At 39.5% G+C, this 16,661-nt stretch overlaps 1 protein-coding gene across 4 annotated transcripts in view; it reads right to left on the reverse strand.

Moving 5' to 3' along the window:
• Nucleotides 1-2,457: 2,457 nt before the first annotated feature.
• The window catches only part of TANK (TRAF family member associated NFKB activator), a 74,451-nt gene continuing 60,247 nt past the window's right edge, over nt 2,458-16,661 (reverse strand). For all 4 annotated transcript variants that reach the window (XM_033946487.1, XM_033946483.1, XM_033946484.1 and 1 more), the window contains exon 9: nt 2,458-3,470. In XM_033946487.1, coding sequence (XP_033802378.1) covers nt 3,297-3,470 — 174 coding nt within the window. In that variant the 3' untranslated portion in view covers nt 2,458-3,296. The remainder of the gene's footprint in view (nt 3,471-16,661) is intronic.

Here is a 16,661-nt window from a genome sequence, read left to right on the forward strand (position 1 = left end):
TTCTTTCCTTACTTCTGCCTTTCCCCCTTCCTTCCTTCCTTCCTTTCTTTTTTTAAATGCAATTCCAGTTCCCATTTGGACAAAAGCTTGACTGAGTGTTAAGCTATAAAAGTAAAAATATGTTTCTGAGTAGTAGCTTTGCTACTTGTGCGGGAAAACCAGTACTCTTTTAGAAACTTTTTGCTTGCAACCTTCTCTTCTTGTAGTTGTAGGATCAATTAATTTATTAAATATCTTGGAATTTAAAAAAGGCATGACAAACTCTGAGTCTTGGAATCTGTCAGAGCAGTGTTTTCCTCTCTAATATAACAAGCAGTGACAGTATAATTATCTATGAGCAGCTGTCGATGATTCCAGAGAGAAAAAGCTACAGGCTGTGCATGACATTACATCCCTGACACTGACAAAATAATAAGCATCCAAAGGTGTTGGATTGGTGTCACTTTCAATGTTTTTGAAGATACAAACCAGAAGTCAAATTGAGAGGAAAGGACGTTTAAAAAAAAAAATCAAAAAAAAATCTTAAGACTATCCAATGATAAAATTGAGAAAATGGAAATGCATTCAACCTCGCTTGACTTTACACACCATAAAAGTCAGGAATGGTTTTGCTTAGAAAGATTGAATATGCCAGTCCTAAGAGCCTTTAGTTAAACTAGAAAGGGTTTGTCCCTGCCCTTTGTCCCTTCCCTTCCTCAGCAGTAATACAGAAAAAGTTGGTGCTACTGTACTACGTATTGTGCAACTCTTCCCCCTGCACCGGCCAGCCAGTCTCAGCTCTCATTTGACTATTTTGCCAGGATGGTTAAGAGTCAAGAGATCAGAACTGCTCACCATTTGCTGGCTAAAAAGCAAGCAAACATAGGCAAAGGTGGTAAAGATTAAAAAGGCAATATTCGTTTTTAAAAGCTATTAATGTTCTTGGTTAAAAAAAAAAAGTCAGTTTTCTACCTCAGGTTATTCTGGAGAGATGCAATCCCATGGGATGCCACTCACTCCCCTTCCTGCTTGGCACTGCAGTAACAGGGCTCTTGCAATCCCCTAGCGTATAGACACGACTCCTATACCAAATCATATTTTTCTAGGGGCCCAGACAGAGCAGCAAATCAAACCACTGCATTGCACTGCACACTTTATTCAAGCTTCCCAAGACTATACTGGCAGAACTATAATCATAGAACTGTTTTTACAAAATGAACAAAAATCTCTCAAAACATTACAAAATGCATTATTTATATGGTTAATGTGTTAAGATATTATCATAGATTGCCTCTTTTTGCTCCTAAATAAATGGAAACAGCACACCAGACTACAAGTAGGAAAATATTTTTTTTTTATTTGTACAGTATTCTTACCAAAATTTACAACTACCAAATACATGTTAACACATTTTTGATTCTGGATTTTTAGCACTCTGAACATATGATGTTGCAAGAATAAAATTATTTACCTCTCTCCCCTCCCCCCCTTTTTTAAAAAAAAAACTAAACTGCAATAAAGGTTTCTACCATGGCCCAGAATGCTAAATGCGCCAACGCTGCTCCAATGCTTATAGAATTCCTATGAGCGCTGGAGCAGCATTGGAGCATTTAGCGCTCTGACCAGCGGTAGAAACCTCTACCGTGGCTTAGTAAAAGAGGTCCTTAAAGTGCTGAAAACTTTAGAACAATAATATTACTCAACTACAAAATATAAATTTGTCTTCAGCTAGGTATAAAAGTTGCCTTCACAGCAAAAATTTATTATATATATATATATATTTTTTTTAAGTACTTCATGGCAGTTGCTGAAAAGCTTTAATCTAGCTAACAATAATGCTCTTTCCTTTTCCAGTCAATAATCAGAAGACAGACTTATAACGATCTGGTTTGAGGATTTTGTTTAAATGTGCATAACACTGGGCTCAGTTATCTTACATTTCTCATCAACTATAGCAACCTGATTAAAAAGGAGAAAGGATAACATAAAAATAGCTATACAGGATCAGACTAATGGTCCATCTAGCCCAGTACTGTTTCCAACAGTGGTCAATTCAGGTAAACCATAAAACATATAATTTCTCTTATACTTTACCTTCATCAGCACATTCTACTAATTTTCAACTAAATATTCAAAAAACCAGCAAGCAGTTTTCAACCATGTGAGAACTCCTAATGTTAAAATAGCCAAACTAGAAAAATAATTCATCTTTGTGATTTAGATTTCCTTTGCTGAGCTCTAGGCTCTGTGCTCAGCTGTATGTTTTGTAGAGTTTCTTAGACGAATCTGGATCTAAAAGAGCAAAATCCCTCTGCGGTTGCCATGATTAGTATTAATCAACTGACTGAAATATACAAATATAAAAGAAATCAGAGAAGTACAAACCTCCTCCCTCCTTCCAGTTGGCTTTCAGCTATAAAGACATTGTTCCCACTCATAAAAGATCCAAAGCAAAACATCAACAACATCCTAATGATATCACTTCTTGCTTTTACTTTGTTTGCAGGTGCTTATTCAGTTCTTTCTTTACAAGCTCTGCATGTAAAACTTGTCCTGCAGTCTGCCAAAATGTTGCTTTTTAAATTTCAGTTCATTTGATGTAAAAGAGACCAGAGCTGCTAGCACTAATGCTGCTCAAGATCTCCAAAAAATAGTTTTCCTGTTTTTCTCAAGCAGCCAGTAAACCAGTAAATTTCTAATCACTAACTTTGAAATTCTGGTTAATAAACGGCAGTTTATTTTCACAACCATGTGGATCCAGTTAAAAAAGTTATTAAAATCTGGTTTTAACTATTCAACCAATACCTAACTTCTCCCCCCTAAAAAAAACAAACCTCAAAACCCAAAAAACAAAACAAAACACACAACACAAAACTATCCTGATTACATTTTAAAAATTGATAACCTCTCAAAATAAATTGGTCAACTTGGTAAAAATTCCCTCCCAAAACTGAACAATAGCTACATATCTAATTAACTGCCTGAAATATTTTGATTAAATTAGAACCCACTCAGATTTGAGCTAGATTTATATTTTTTCAGTATGATCCTAATTTGGGCAGGGGAAATGACTACCAAGACTGTATTAATACACTATTTTGAAAATACTGCATAAGCCCAGGATTAAATACAAATATAATTTTCTTAACTATAAATGTCCTCCAATCACTTTACAAATTTAGCAAAATAGTAATACTCCCTATATGTATTTAACATTTTACCATGTCGTTAATATCTACCCCCCAATACATATGAATAAATATGTACAAAAGAATAAACAAATTTCAATGAACAAATATTGCCTCTATCAATACATTTTAAGGCCGTTCCTTAAAGTGTGTATTAAGATGCCTGAAGAAATCCCCTTTAGATGTACTAGGTGGGAAGACTTTTTGACAGAATTCACAGACTCCAGGCTGGTTGCGAACTGATGTCTGAGATCCTTGAATCTGTATGTCACCATCTTGATTATGATATGGTTTCCATAAAGACTGAAATAGATTTTAAAAAACATGAAAAAAGATGTTTTATCACTTGTATTGAAAATTAACCCCCCCAACAATAATAACAGTGACAGTATCTCGCCATATCAACCTTTTCTACTAATATATGTTTGTGCATGTATATATAATAGATTGATAAACATAGACATTTGAATCTATGTATACACACATACATCTGTCTACTTCAGATTATGTACAAATTGAATGGTAGGAATAAATCTGAAACAGGAAAATAAAGCAAAAAAAAAAAAAAAAAGGCACAATATATAGTTGGGAAATATGCATGAGTGAGAAGCAAAATTTTAAACAGCTAATTTTTGCAAATGATTAGCAGTGCCATAAGCAAAGCTATTTATTCATGGTCTTTTTAGTACTATATTTGGGTGATCTTAAAGATGGCAATAGTTAGTGTGAAATTATTTTGGACAATAATTCAAACAGTGGGAGCCTCTAAATGCATTATAGCTAAAAGAAAAAAACCTGAAATCTGCATTCAGTCAACGAAACTAACAAAAGCAAATGTTCTCTTGATTTTAAACATTTAAATCAATATATCATTTGAATAAAATGGTGATTTCATTTTAAAGTTAGCCAGTTGAAAACTGATATAATTTTCTTATATTTTGGGATGCATTTGTTTTCTAGATTCTCTAATATTCCAAATCACTTTGACCTAATCTAGCAATAAAAATCTGACTACAAGATATTGCTAATGTTTGTGACTAGCAGATATGGCCTTGTTCAGCCAAACTGTGTAGCCTACGTCCTAAATCCAAGCTAAGGATTTAGGACAAAACATACCTGGGGGAAAAACAAATCTGCAGTTAGGAAAAACGGGCCACCGATAGGACTTACAAATGACCATAATCAACTGGCCAAAAAAAAAAAAAAGCTGAGACTGAACTATGGCATCTATGAAAATGGTCAATTACTCCCCCCAAAAAGAAAAAGGTTTATGACTGTTTTAAATTTGGCATCTATCCTACAGCTGGCAGCAAAAGGCGTACAACACCCAGGAGTGATCTGTGTCTCTCAGAAAGTACACCCAAACACATTTGGTCATGCCAAAAGAAGATATGTTAAGCATTTAATTAAATCCAAAGCAGGTCAGCAAGTTAGATTGAACTGTACAGGAGTGTTTTCTCGGGCACTAACTGGACATTCCTTTAAGGAAATCTAGGCACTTCCTGTCTTCCTTCAAACCATATTGTGCTTACATGAGAATGCCTACTGTACCATAGGTGTACCATTTATACACTTATTTATTCTGTTAGACTTATTACATAGTTAGTTGTTGTACAGACTCCTAAGGAACAAAAGATTAAACTGTAAGATATGTATATTTATGTTTGGAACAGGTAACATTGAACAAACAAAAACTGCCTCATCATTAAAAAATAAAAAAAAATAGGTAATCACCTTGAAAAGCAGCTGTGAAAAGGCAAGCCTTCGTTTCTTTAGAAAATCTTAAAGTAATCCTGTTATGGCTTAGGGCAGGGCTTTCTTCCGATGAATATAGCTTTTAACCTTGTCACCAAAGCAGAAATGCCTGCAGTTTCCCTAGTTCATGGTGGCAGAGGCAGTAATGCTGTCATTGTGTATTCACACATCCAATATGCATTTTAAAGTCAAACCCTCCATCGCCTTTGTCAAGTAGTTTCTTGCCTTAAATCAGCAATTCCTCAAATCCACCCCCCCCCAATAGGCTTATCTAGAAAAAGCTGAGGACCGATGATTACCTGCCTTCCTTATCCCCGCAGTTACCACCCTCGATACCTTTCCAGCAGTACTGATTTGGGAAAGAATTTTGAAGCCCCTTTTAAAATGACATTACAAAATGACTCGTACTGTTAGTCTAGCTAATGCTTTACATTTTACACAGCTGTGTTTTTCATTCCGAGCGTTCATTTCCTACCTAAACAATAATGTTGACAGGGTCATAGAGCCTTCTACGGTTTACTATCACAGTTCCTTCTTTCTGGTCAGCAATGCCTTCATATAATTATGTTATATGTTACATGTTACTAACCAGCTATTTTAAGTGTAATTGCACCACTTCCTCCTGTTAATAAACATTCTACCTTGATATATGTAGCAAGCAATTGGTGTAAATTGCATTTAAATATCACTACAGAAATGTGCTTGTAACTACTTGGGACTCGTAACCCCACCTTGATAAATAGCGGTTATTAAAATTACCAGTTTTTAAGTTACTATCTTATTGTAATTTTCACACATAATCCCTCTCCCCCCCCAAAAAAATAAAAAAAATTCAACAAACAAAAACAAACAGCAGTTTGCCTTGGTACAACATCTACACACAAATATAAAGGGCAATTTTACTTTCCAAGATAATTGATCATTTAAGGATTTCAAGGAGATCAGTTACTGCACATTTTTTAAAATTAAACATAGAAACATGATGGCAGATAAAGGCCAAATGGCTCATCTAGTCTGCCCATCCGCACTAACCATTTTCTCTTTCTGCTCTCATGATGCAGACTAATAAAGGTGAAAACTATTTAATTGTGCAAAGTAAAAAAAAAAAAAAAAAAAAAGTTCCAATATTTTACTAAGTTTTATATGCAATAGAACAAAGCTGATCAGGAGAGAGCCACTTTGCGAAAAATTCTATAAGATGCACCTAAATAAATAGAACCCTAAAGTTAGGCGCCTAACTTATTCCCCCCCCCCCCACTATTATGAAGCCGCATCAGCGTTTTTTTAAATCACCGGCTGCAGCAGTTAAAGTTCTGACGCTTATCGAAATTCTATGAACATCAGAGCTTTTACCACCGCGGCCGGTGATAAAAAAATGCTAATGTGGCTTCATAAAAAAAGGGGGTTAATTAGTAAATTGGCTTCAATTATGAGCTTTAACAACTAACAAGCTCATAATTAAAATTTTAAAAAAACTAATTAGGCACAATTTTACAAAAGATAGGTGCCTAAGTTCAAAGTAGATGTGTTTAGGGGTGGAGAAGGACTTAGGCGCTGCTATGCGCAGTTCTCTAAAGGAATTAAGCACCTATAATGTAAACCTTTAAAACTTTGGCCTACATAAGGTGTGACTCTAATAGGTGCCTAAGTGTGATTGACAAGAGCTAGGCATCTATATTATAGCAGCCTATCTTTTTAGATGCCAACCTCAGAATTTCCCCTTTTGTTTCTTAACGAGGACATATGTAATAGTTTATTGACATTTGTTATTCCACCTTTACTAACTCACAGTTCTCTACCACCTAATTTTATCTGATTGTAACATTGTACCATTTTCGCTGATTGTCCAGCCCTTCTTCGTTGTAAACCGCCTCGAACTACTATGGCTTTGGCGGTATATAAGAAATAAAATTATTATTATTATTATTCAAAGTGGTTTGCAATACTAATATTACAAAATCAAATCAGAGCAGAAAAGATCTACAAAATTTGATAGCAAAAGAAGCATCCATACCAAGGCCATTCTCTTTAAAAGGAGGAAGACATGGATGAGAAAAAGGAAAATGGCCACGGAACATAGGGATTTGAGGGGAAGAGGAAGAATTAAAGGAAGGTGGGAGGGTTTTATACCAGGAACCTAGATGGCAGAAAGCCATAATAACTAAATCATTTTGCAAATTTAAAAATTTTAAAGGATAATTTGCTTTTGATATTGAGAGGTAGGGAGCTCCACAGGAAAAGGGCAGCAAAAAAGAATGGCCAATGTCTAGTTGACTTTACTTGGGCCAAGTACAGTCAACTAGACATTGATAATTCATTAACCATAGGGAACAGGCTGGAGAGTATGGGATCGTGAGATATGACAAATAAAGAGGTAGATTTATCCTGAAAGCTTTAAAAGTGAGAGTTAAAGTTTTAAAGATGATGCATTGTTCTACTGGAAGTAATCGAAGCCAGCTAGACCACCGGGGAATCAAGGTAGGCCTGTGGTCTTTCCTCTGGGTCCGGGAGGGGGTTGATGGTGTCTGTTCGGAGAGGGAGGGGAAATACTCTCTTTTCTGACTGTGGGGGAAAGTTTCCTGGTTTGGGGGGGAGGGCTGGGCTGATGGCAGTGGCGGCAACGGAGAAGGAACACTAGTGGGAGGGAGAGTGATAGGAATGGTACTTTGGGGAGAACTCAAATATAAACTGAGAGCCCCCGAAGCAATCCGGATAATCAGCATTTGGATAATTGGCATTCTACTGTATTTACAAATTCCTTATGCTCTGATGGACTTCTAGTTTGTTTGGAGGCAGCCTGTGTTGGGATATAGTCTCATAAGCCCTTACGTGCAACCCCCCAGGGGGTTTTGCCCCTTTTACTCCCACATTACTAAGCATGCATTTTCTGGCTTTAGGCAACTTATGCTTATTAAACTAAAATGTTCATCTTTGTTGGTCCATAGTTGAAGTCCTTTTTAGGACACTAGAAGCATTATGTACCAATAAGGAAGCAAATCATTTTATTATTCATTTTCACTTTTTTAAAGTCTAATGTATCTATGCTTCTATCTCATTTAGAACTGTAAATAATGCAGGCTAGAAATGTTCTAAATAAGAAAACTTTAGATCTGTCATTGCAGCAGTGTTTTCAGGCCAAAAGCCTTAGCTGGCATTCCTAGTTTAGCCATAAAATGCCATCTTAGTTCAATGGGCAAGACTTTCCCATTGGAGATGGTGAACCCCAGCCCTATTCCGCATACACATAACTAAGACTGAGTTCTCTTTATGGTAACAGATGGTGTTGGCACCGAGCCACCAGGATGGCTTACCTGTCTATTCTAAGATACATTTTAATTAATATCTATAAGAAACTGCCACAAGACTACCTCTTTTGGATTAATTAATGGCATATTTAGCCAAAGATATTTCTAAATTTCGGCTCCCCCAATGCAAGGCAGAATATACTTCATTTCAAATACTTTTCACCACTACTGAACCCTCGATACTTACTGTTCTACTTATTTATTTTTTTATTTATTTAAACCTTAGGTTTGTATACCGCACCATCTCCGCATGCGCAGAGCTCGGCACGGTTTACAGAGGTTAGGAGAAAAGGAAATTACAAAGAAGGGATATAGGAGAGGGACTGAGAAGATAGAGAGGGGCAGGGTACTAGAGAACGGGAGGAGATTAGATTTTTGAGAAGAGCCAAGTTTTCAAGCGTTTACGGAAGGATTCTACACTCATCTTTCTGTATAAGTCAATCTTTGAAGTCTGAAACCTAGTAAAAATGTCGTTTTTGAATATACAGGGTGCCCACAAAAAACACTCCTTGATTTTAAATGGTTACAAAATCAAAACTTATTGCAATATGTTTATAAATAAGATAACAGCAAATACAAGTCCCAAAAAGCATGGTTAGCAAGATCTTACACAATCGCTTGCACTTTCACCCTTATAAGCTGCAATTGGTGCAGAAGTTACAACCTTCAGACAATGCAGCATGACAAAATGACCAGGTGTTTCTCAAATGGCCCCCGAGATCACATGACATTACTGTTTGTGACTTTTTCCCTTGGGGGGTAAGTGCCTCCACTACCCGCAACTATTGATGATCTGCAGGAACGCATCACTGAAGCTATAAACGCGATCACGCTGGATATGCTTTGGAGAGTCTGGTCCAAGCTCAATTATCGCATCGATGTTTGCCAAACGGGTGGGACGCACATTGCATGTATGTAATCAACAGACTAAGTTATTAACTGATTGTCTTTTGTTATCTTTTAGTAATTCCCCTGATGCAGCAGTTTTTGCGAAACAGGGCCTGTCGGGAAAGATTTTCAAGAAGCTGAATTGAGTCCCTGCACCGGGAGATTGTATACGATTGAGCAGCTGTGATCTGTTCCGTATCTGAGGACAATTTTGAGATAAGTGCAGATTTCTTTTTTTGATTATAAATTTTTTTGATTATAAGAATTTGATAACATATATGCACTGCACTTTAACGGAGTTTTTCCATGACCAAGGATGTGTCCCCTATGACAATTCAGTATTTGTCACAGCAGTTTCCGGAGTTTATTCTCAGGGAACACCGAGGTCTTTTCTCCGTATTTATGGAATCTGCCCTAAGTAGTCTCAGATAATTGGATAGTTACAGTGAATACTTTTTGGTGGTATATTGCAACAGATACCATATGAAACTTTGAGCTGATGAAACTGTAGCCTCAAAGGTGAAAGAATATGCCAATATATTTTGGTTTTGTAGCCATTTAAAATCAAGGAGTGTTTTTGTGGGCACCATGTATAATGAAAGATTAAGTTCTTAGCTGAATAATCTTCTGTAAATCTTCTCAGGGGTCCGTATGTTAGGTGATCAATCCGTTCCTGCAAACCAGGTTTTTCAGAAGTGTTATACTTACAACTTTCAGCACCTCCCACAATACCAGTGTAGTGCCCCCTTCAGTTATGTCTCAAAGCAACTGAGTTCCACTAGAATAGAATACTAAGAAGGAGGGGTATGGGGAACTTCCCCACAGAGTTCATACAATTCTGTACTACTATGTAACTTAGAAAAATAACTAGAACAAGCAACAGGAATTTTAAACATAGCAATAGTGAAACAACCTGCTGTATACAACAAGCACTAACATTAAAGGAGCCACAGGCTGAGGAATACACTTACTTATACAGCATGCTCTGTCATCTGGATGACAGGAGAACTCCAGGCCTGGAATCTATAAATGTCCGAGGTGAAACAGTATGTACTTAGGGTGGGCCTTGTGGACTCCTGAGAAGATCAACAGAAAGAAGATTATCCAGTTAAGAACCTAATCTTTCATTCTGTAACATCTACTCAGGAGTCCGTATGTTAGGTGATGTACCAAAGCAATGACTGATGTCTAGGATGGGACAGAAGAGCCTGCCCACAACACGGAGTATCCAAAAGTGGTGTCCTTTCAAGCTGCCACATCCACTCTGTAAAATCTTGTAAAGGTATGCAGGGTAGACCAAGTACCTGCTCTACAAATCTCTGCGGGAGGAACTGCCTGAGACTCTGCCCAGAAAGATGAGACATTCCTGATCGAATGCGCCATGAGAGAAACTGGCGACTGCTTACCACAGGTGATGTATGTTGACAAAATGGCCATGTAATTCCATCTGGCTATTGAGGCCATGGACGGTTGGAAAGATGAAATTCATGGGCCTTTTCCAACTAGTGAAGTAAAAAACTCTGCATACCCAGTTTCCTCAAAATCCAAGATGGCCACCACCACCAGAAAAATTGTGCCAAAAATGGCTCGTAGATACTTTTAAGAAAAATAAAAAACATTGAAATAGAGATTTTGGAGGTGGAGGACCTGATCCCAGAAACTCTCAAAAATGAAGTTTTTGAACCCCCCAATTTTCCCATAGGAAATAATGGGACTGTACTTACAGTTCTGTGAAAATGCCTACCTGTCAGCTCTCTATGCAGCTGGAAGAAATGGCAAGACCTCTGCCTCAGAAACTTCCAAAAAGGATTCCAAACCAAGAAATCTTCTGACTGCCACACAGACTGATCCTCCCCCTCCCAAAACGCGATGGGGAGAGGCAAACAACGCAGCTGGCTCCCTGATACCCTGAGGGTTCTTACACAGGACACCCACAGCCTGTGTACAAGCCACTGAAAAAACTCAGAAGGTGAACTGGCTCCCAGGGCAACAAACTTCAAGCCCTGAAATAGCAAACAGCAGACCACAGAATCACCCTGCAAGCTGCAGTCTGATTTAGAGAGCTGCACGGGGACGACGGGAATCCCGCAGGACCCGCAGGTTCCCCCTTCGGGTCACGGGGATCCCATGGGGACACCCCCTAGGGTCACGGGGAACCCGTGGGGACGCCCTCTAGGGTCACGGGGTTCCTGCGGGGTTGGATGGCATTCGAGCCGCGAGGCTCGTCTTCTTTTCCCTACCTGCTCTGCCGCAGCACACAGCCGACCGGAAGTTTTCCCGATGTCAGCGCTGACGTCGGAGGGAGGGCATAAGCAAAGCCCTCCCTCCCTCCGACGTCAGCGCTGACATTGGGAAGACTTCCGGTCGGCTGTGTGTTGTCAGGGCAGGTAGGGGAAAGAAGACGAACCTCGCGGCTCGAGCTCGATTTTGCTTGCAGATGAGGGCTGGGAGGCACAATTGTATTAGCTAATTTTTTTTCTGTTGTTCCAGAATCAGAAGTTCTACAGCAGCTTTAAGAAATATGGTCATCGATAGTTTAAGGAGAGGCTCTTTGAACTCCAACCCAAATATTTTGGTGGCATCAACATTAGAGCTACTCTGGATGTTGGGAAATCATTGACACTTCCTTTTGAGATTAAACCTTAATAGAAGGAATTAAAATAGATCATTGCCAGTTTCAAAGAATTCCACTGTATCAGTACCACTACCCCAAATAACCAGAGGTTCACCTCCCAGGCTGTGCCCCACCAGTGCCATTAGCACACCTGCACCAAGCTACCCCCCCCCCACTGAACACCCCCCCTGAAATTGCCACAGGAACGATCCTCAAGGCCCCACAGCTGGGAGGCAGAACACAAAAGGGGGAGGGAGTGCGTTTTTGGCACAAGACATGAACTTGGGAGAGAGGATGGAGGAAGGGAGGGAAAGAGATGTTGAGGTGGACACTTTTTTGGACACGGAAGGCAAGGACTTGGGAGAGATGAAGGGAGGGAAAGATGATTGTGTACATGGGAATGGAAGAAAGGAAAATTTTTGGTCATAGGGAGGGAGTGAGGTACAGATGAGAGGGAGAAATATTGTGGTGGAAAGGGAACAGTGGGACAGATTGAAATGGATGCAAGAGGGAGGAATGTTGGACATAGTGGTGAAGGGAATGGAGGAAGAGATGTGGTATGGTGCTGGAGAGGGGTGATAGAAGGAAAAATGTTGGTCATGGGGCTGGTGGGCAGGCACGAAAGATGAGAAAGGGATAAATGCAGGACCATGGTAGGAGGAAGCAATGGACAGCAACAGAAGAATTTACAGAAGATGGGAAAGCGGAAAAAAGAAACTGGGACCAACTTTATGGAAAAATAAGTCTCCAGACAACAAAGGTAAAAAATGAAATTTATTGACTAAAATATGTTAGCTTTGGGAAATGTATATTGCAGATATCTTTGTATTGTGTTCAAAAGAAAAGGAAATGCATTTCTGTTTTTATTTCTACAGTGTTGAAGTATTTGCTGACCCTTGTGTGACTGGTGGGGATCCCCAAGCACCGCCAGCAGAGGACCTCCTCTAGAGATGGCCAGAACTCCCCTCCACCAAGCACAGCAGTCGCTGGCAATATTCATGAGCCACTGAGGTGCTAGCATCTCTGACTCAGGGACGCTACTGCTGCCTGCCAAGCTTGGCAAAAGGGATCCCCGGCCAACTGCAAAGGAAGTCCTCAGCTGACAGCTTGGGGGTTCTCATCAGCTGAGAATTTATATTTTATATTTACATTAGAGGCTCTAGTAGAAACTCGTTTACAAAGTATTCTTCCCAATTAATATTTCCAAATTAATAAAGTCTCTTTGCTTATTTGTAAATGGGTTTCTACCAGAGCCTTTAAGTCAGTAGCATAATTAAATGAAATAACTATTTCTGAAGTTTATAGGGACGGGCGGGGACGGAGGGGATTCCTCGCAGGGACGGGTAGAAACGGAGGGGATTCCTCACGGGGATGGGTGGGGACGGGTGGGATTCCTCACGGGGACGGGTGGGACTTTGACAGGGACGGGTGGGATTTCTGTCCCCTGTCCCCGCGCAACTCTCTAGTCTGATTCTGTGGACCTGGCATCCTTTCCCAGGCAGAGAATCCCCAAATACGTGGTCTCTTGGCACCAAAGATTCATTTTTTTGAGCTTAAAGCCAAAAATAAGAAAAACTAAGCAAAGCAGATCAGAAACACCTCTGCACAGTTCGCTTTCAGAAAGAAAAACTGAAGGTGGCACTATACTCCATTGGCAACGTGGGAGGTGCTGAAAGCTGTAAGTATCACACTTCTGCAAAACCTGGTTTGTGGGAATGGATTGATCGCCTAGTGTACAGACTCCTGAGTCGATGTAACAGAATTAATGGTCAAGAAAAGTAGGAGAAGAAACCTTTTAAAAGTAATATTTTATTAAAAACCTTACTTTTATTTCCCTTTGATTTATGCATCTCTCTCTTCAGGGCTGAAGGGTCTAGGAATGCAGTAGAAACATTCACATAACCTTGGGGATTCCCAGTCATTGTGCAACAGTAACACTTAGGGGTAAATTCCTCAATGGGTGATAAGCGGTTTAGCATATGCTACTCACTTTGTGTGCACTAAACACTAAGATGCCCAATAGGAATATAATAGGCATTTTAAAGTTTAGTGAGTGCTAAATCACTTAGGGCTAGATTCACTAAACTTTGCGATCCTGTACCGATGATTCACTAAACTGCTGCCCAACCGATCTCCTATGCGATCCGATCCAACCCATGCAAATTAGTAAAACTCCATACAAAATAGCCAAGCGATTGATTTAATTGCTTGCCTATTTTCAATCGGGTTTTACTATCTTAAAACCCGACTGCTACAGACCTGTCGGTAATTGTATTACTGACAGGTCTGCCGAGGGTTTTTTTTCATTTATTTTAATGGCACAGATATTTTGCGTGTATTACACAAGCTAAATATCTGGCCTTCAAACAAAAACAAAACCAATGGCCCCCTGACAAACGCAACCCCCTGAGATAAATGTGGTGGCGGCCTCCCCGATACAAACACCGCCGTGGCGACACCCCCAGAAAAGGCAGGAAGGATGCTTACTCCCTCCTGCCATCTGGCCCGGTTCCCGCTCTCCCGAAGGAAAAAAACAAAAACACAAACGGCAGGAAGAATGCCCACTCCCTCCTGCCGGCAAATACCTCCCTACACCCCCAGCAGGAGGGATTCCCACTCCCTCCTGCCATCAGCCTTCCTCTCCCGTACCTTTTAGTTGGGAACAAGAGGGGTGCCTCCAGCTCCTGAAGCGCACTGCACCCAATGAAAAGGTATGGGAGGGGAGGCTGGTGGCAGGAGGGAATGGGCATCCCTCCTGCTAGGGTGAGGGGAGGTATTTGCCGGCAGGAGGGAGTGGACATTCTTCCTGCCATTTGTATTTTTGTTTTTTTCCTTCGGGGGAGCGGGAGCTGGGCCCGATGGCAGGAGGGAGTAGGCATCCTTCCAGCCTTTTTTGGGGCGGGGGCACACCCCATTTGCCTCAGGAGGGGGGGCTTTTTTTTCTTTTTAAATTAGCCAGATATTTTGTGTGTGTAATACACGCAAAATATCTGGCCCATTTGAAAAAAAATGAAAAAAGCTACTGACAGCAGTGACAAGAGGCTGCTTCTCCTGTCACTACCGTCAGGGATGCCCCGACTCAATCGCTCACTGTTTTAAAATTGGCCAGGAATCGGCCAATAGCAATTGAATCACTATCTTTAATGAATCTGGGCCTTATTGCCTACTGATGAATTCTCCCCTTAGTGGATAGATTTGGGATTTATGATTGCAGAGTTCTGGAAAGGGCCCTAGTGCATGGACCCTAGCCAAGGTCTGTTACAGCAGTGCCTGTTCTAATGATTTTCTTTTTTTTCTTGGGGGTGGGGGGTGGTACGGATATAAAATGGGATAAAAATCCCTGGGTAATTGTGAATGAAAGTTTAAGGTGCTGGATCCCAGCCCCACTTTTGACTGGGCTAGAAATTTAAAGAAGAAGGAAATTGCCAAATTCCCCCCCCCCCATTTTAAAATTGTCTCTTCTTGATATATAGACAACCTGTACATTTACTCATAATTCATAGATGCATGTGTATTACAGCAAGATTTTGCCCTCTACATTTTAAAACCTGTACAGTACAGGATAGGGCTGGGTAACATTCTGGTGTCCCAATTAATGATAATTTATTTCAGCAGCAAACTCTCATAAGCCGGTTAAGGGCTAAATCTAGAATAAAGCATTACAATTAATTATTCTCTTAATCAGAAGGTAAGAAGTCACAATTTCATTTTGGAAGTGATTTATGTTAATGTGATGAATACAATGCTCTATGTACAGCTTATAACCAAACTTTCCTAACTGGAACACTTTCTTAGCACCTCACCCTACCATGTTTAGTTTGCAGTTAAGAGCTCTGAAAGATTCAGATGAATGAAAATTCAGCTATCTAAACATGCATACCTAAAGCATGTTTACACGATTCTATTGGAAGTTTAGCTACACTTAATACAGATGTGGCAATTACCAGCATCATCGGTCACATTCAGTCCTGCAGACAGGCTGGTATTAACTGGATCTACAGATCTGCAAAAATTATATGAAAAGCGAACACTGTAGAGTCCTTTCTATAACAGTATTTGCCCTTTTAAAGCAAAAAGTAATGATTACCAATAATGTTTGTTTTGGTAAACCTAAAGTACCTTACAATATTTTCTCATTAGATCTATGTGAATCTGAGAGGTTAAAAGCTTTTATGGTGGACTTTTCAAAATCATTGTGGTTCAAATGTTTAACCTGAGAATCAAGTCAATAAAATCCTGCTTTTCTTTAAAAAACATGCATCAGAAATATCAACTTTGGTAGCCATTAAAATATATTTTCAAATCATTTACTGTGTTCTATCTATTGGCTCATTTGCTGTAATTCACTCATGAACCCATTTTTAAAAATAACTCATCTTCTAATACAGCTATTTAAATTTTTTTTAGAAAATATATACTTCTCTGAAAAAAAATTTAAAATGTGACCAAGCGAATATCCGTGTCCATCTCGTAATGGAGCTGCAAAGACAAAGTAATCCAACCTTCTCTGCCCTGTGCCTTTTGACAGCTCAACACCATTTCTCTTGCATTTTTTTAAAGCTGTATACTTCCCCTGCAACCTGTAATCACATACCAGCTGTTTTGCTCTCATTGGTACAGAAAACAAATGCACAATGCAGGGTGCCATCTATTGAGAAGTGAAAGCACACACTAGCTAGGAAAAGAACAAGCAGGAGAGATAATGGAGAAAAAGGGAAAAAGTAACAAGTCTTCGAACGAATGTGCTTCACAGCTCCACAGGAACCTTAGTAGTAGTATATGAAATTGTTTAATTTGTTTCACTAAATCAGTTGCAACCACAACTGTGAGAATGTGATTTGAAATAAAGTACAATCTATTTAAAAAGCGGGTGAAAAAAATCTAGAACAGATTTTTAAAAAATCATGATTTGACAGGTACGAAAACCTTTGC

Source organism: Geotrypetes seraphini, chromosome 5 (genome assembly GCF_902459505.1).
Source record: "Geotrypetes seraphini chromosome 5, aGeoSer1.1, whole genome shotgun sequence".
Taxonomy (NCBI): domain Eukaryota; kingdom Metazoa; phylum Chordata; class Amphibia; order Gymnophiona; family Dermophiidae; genus Geotrypetes; species Geotrypetes seraphini.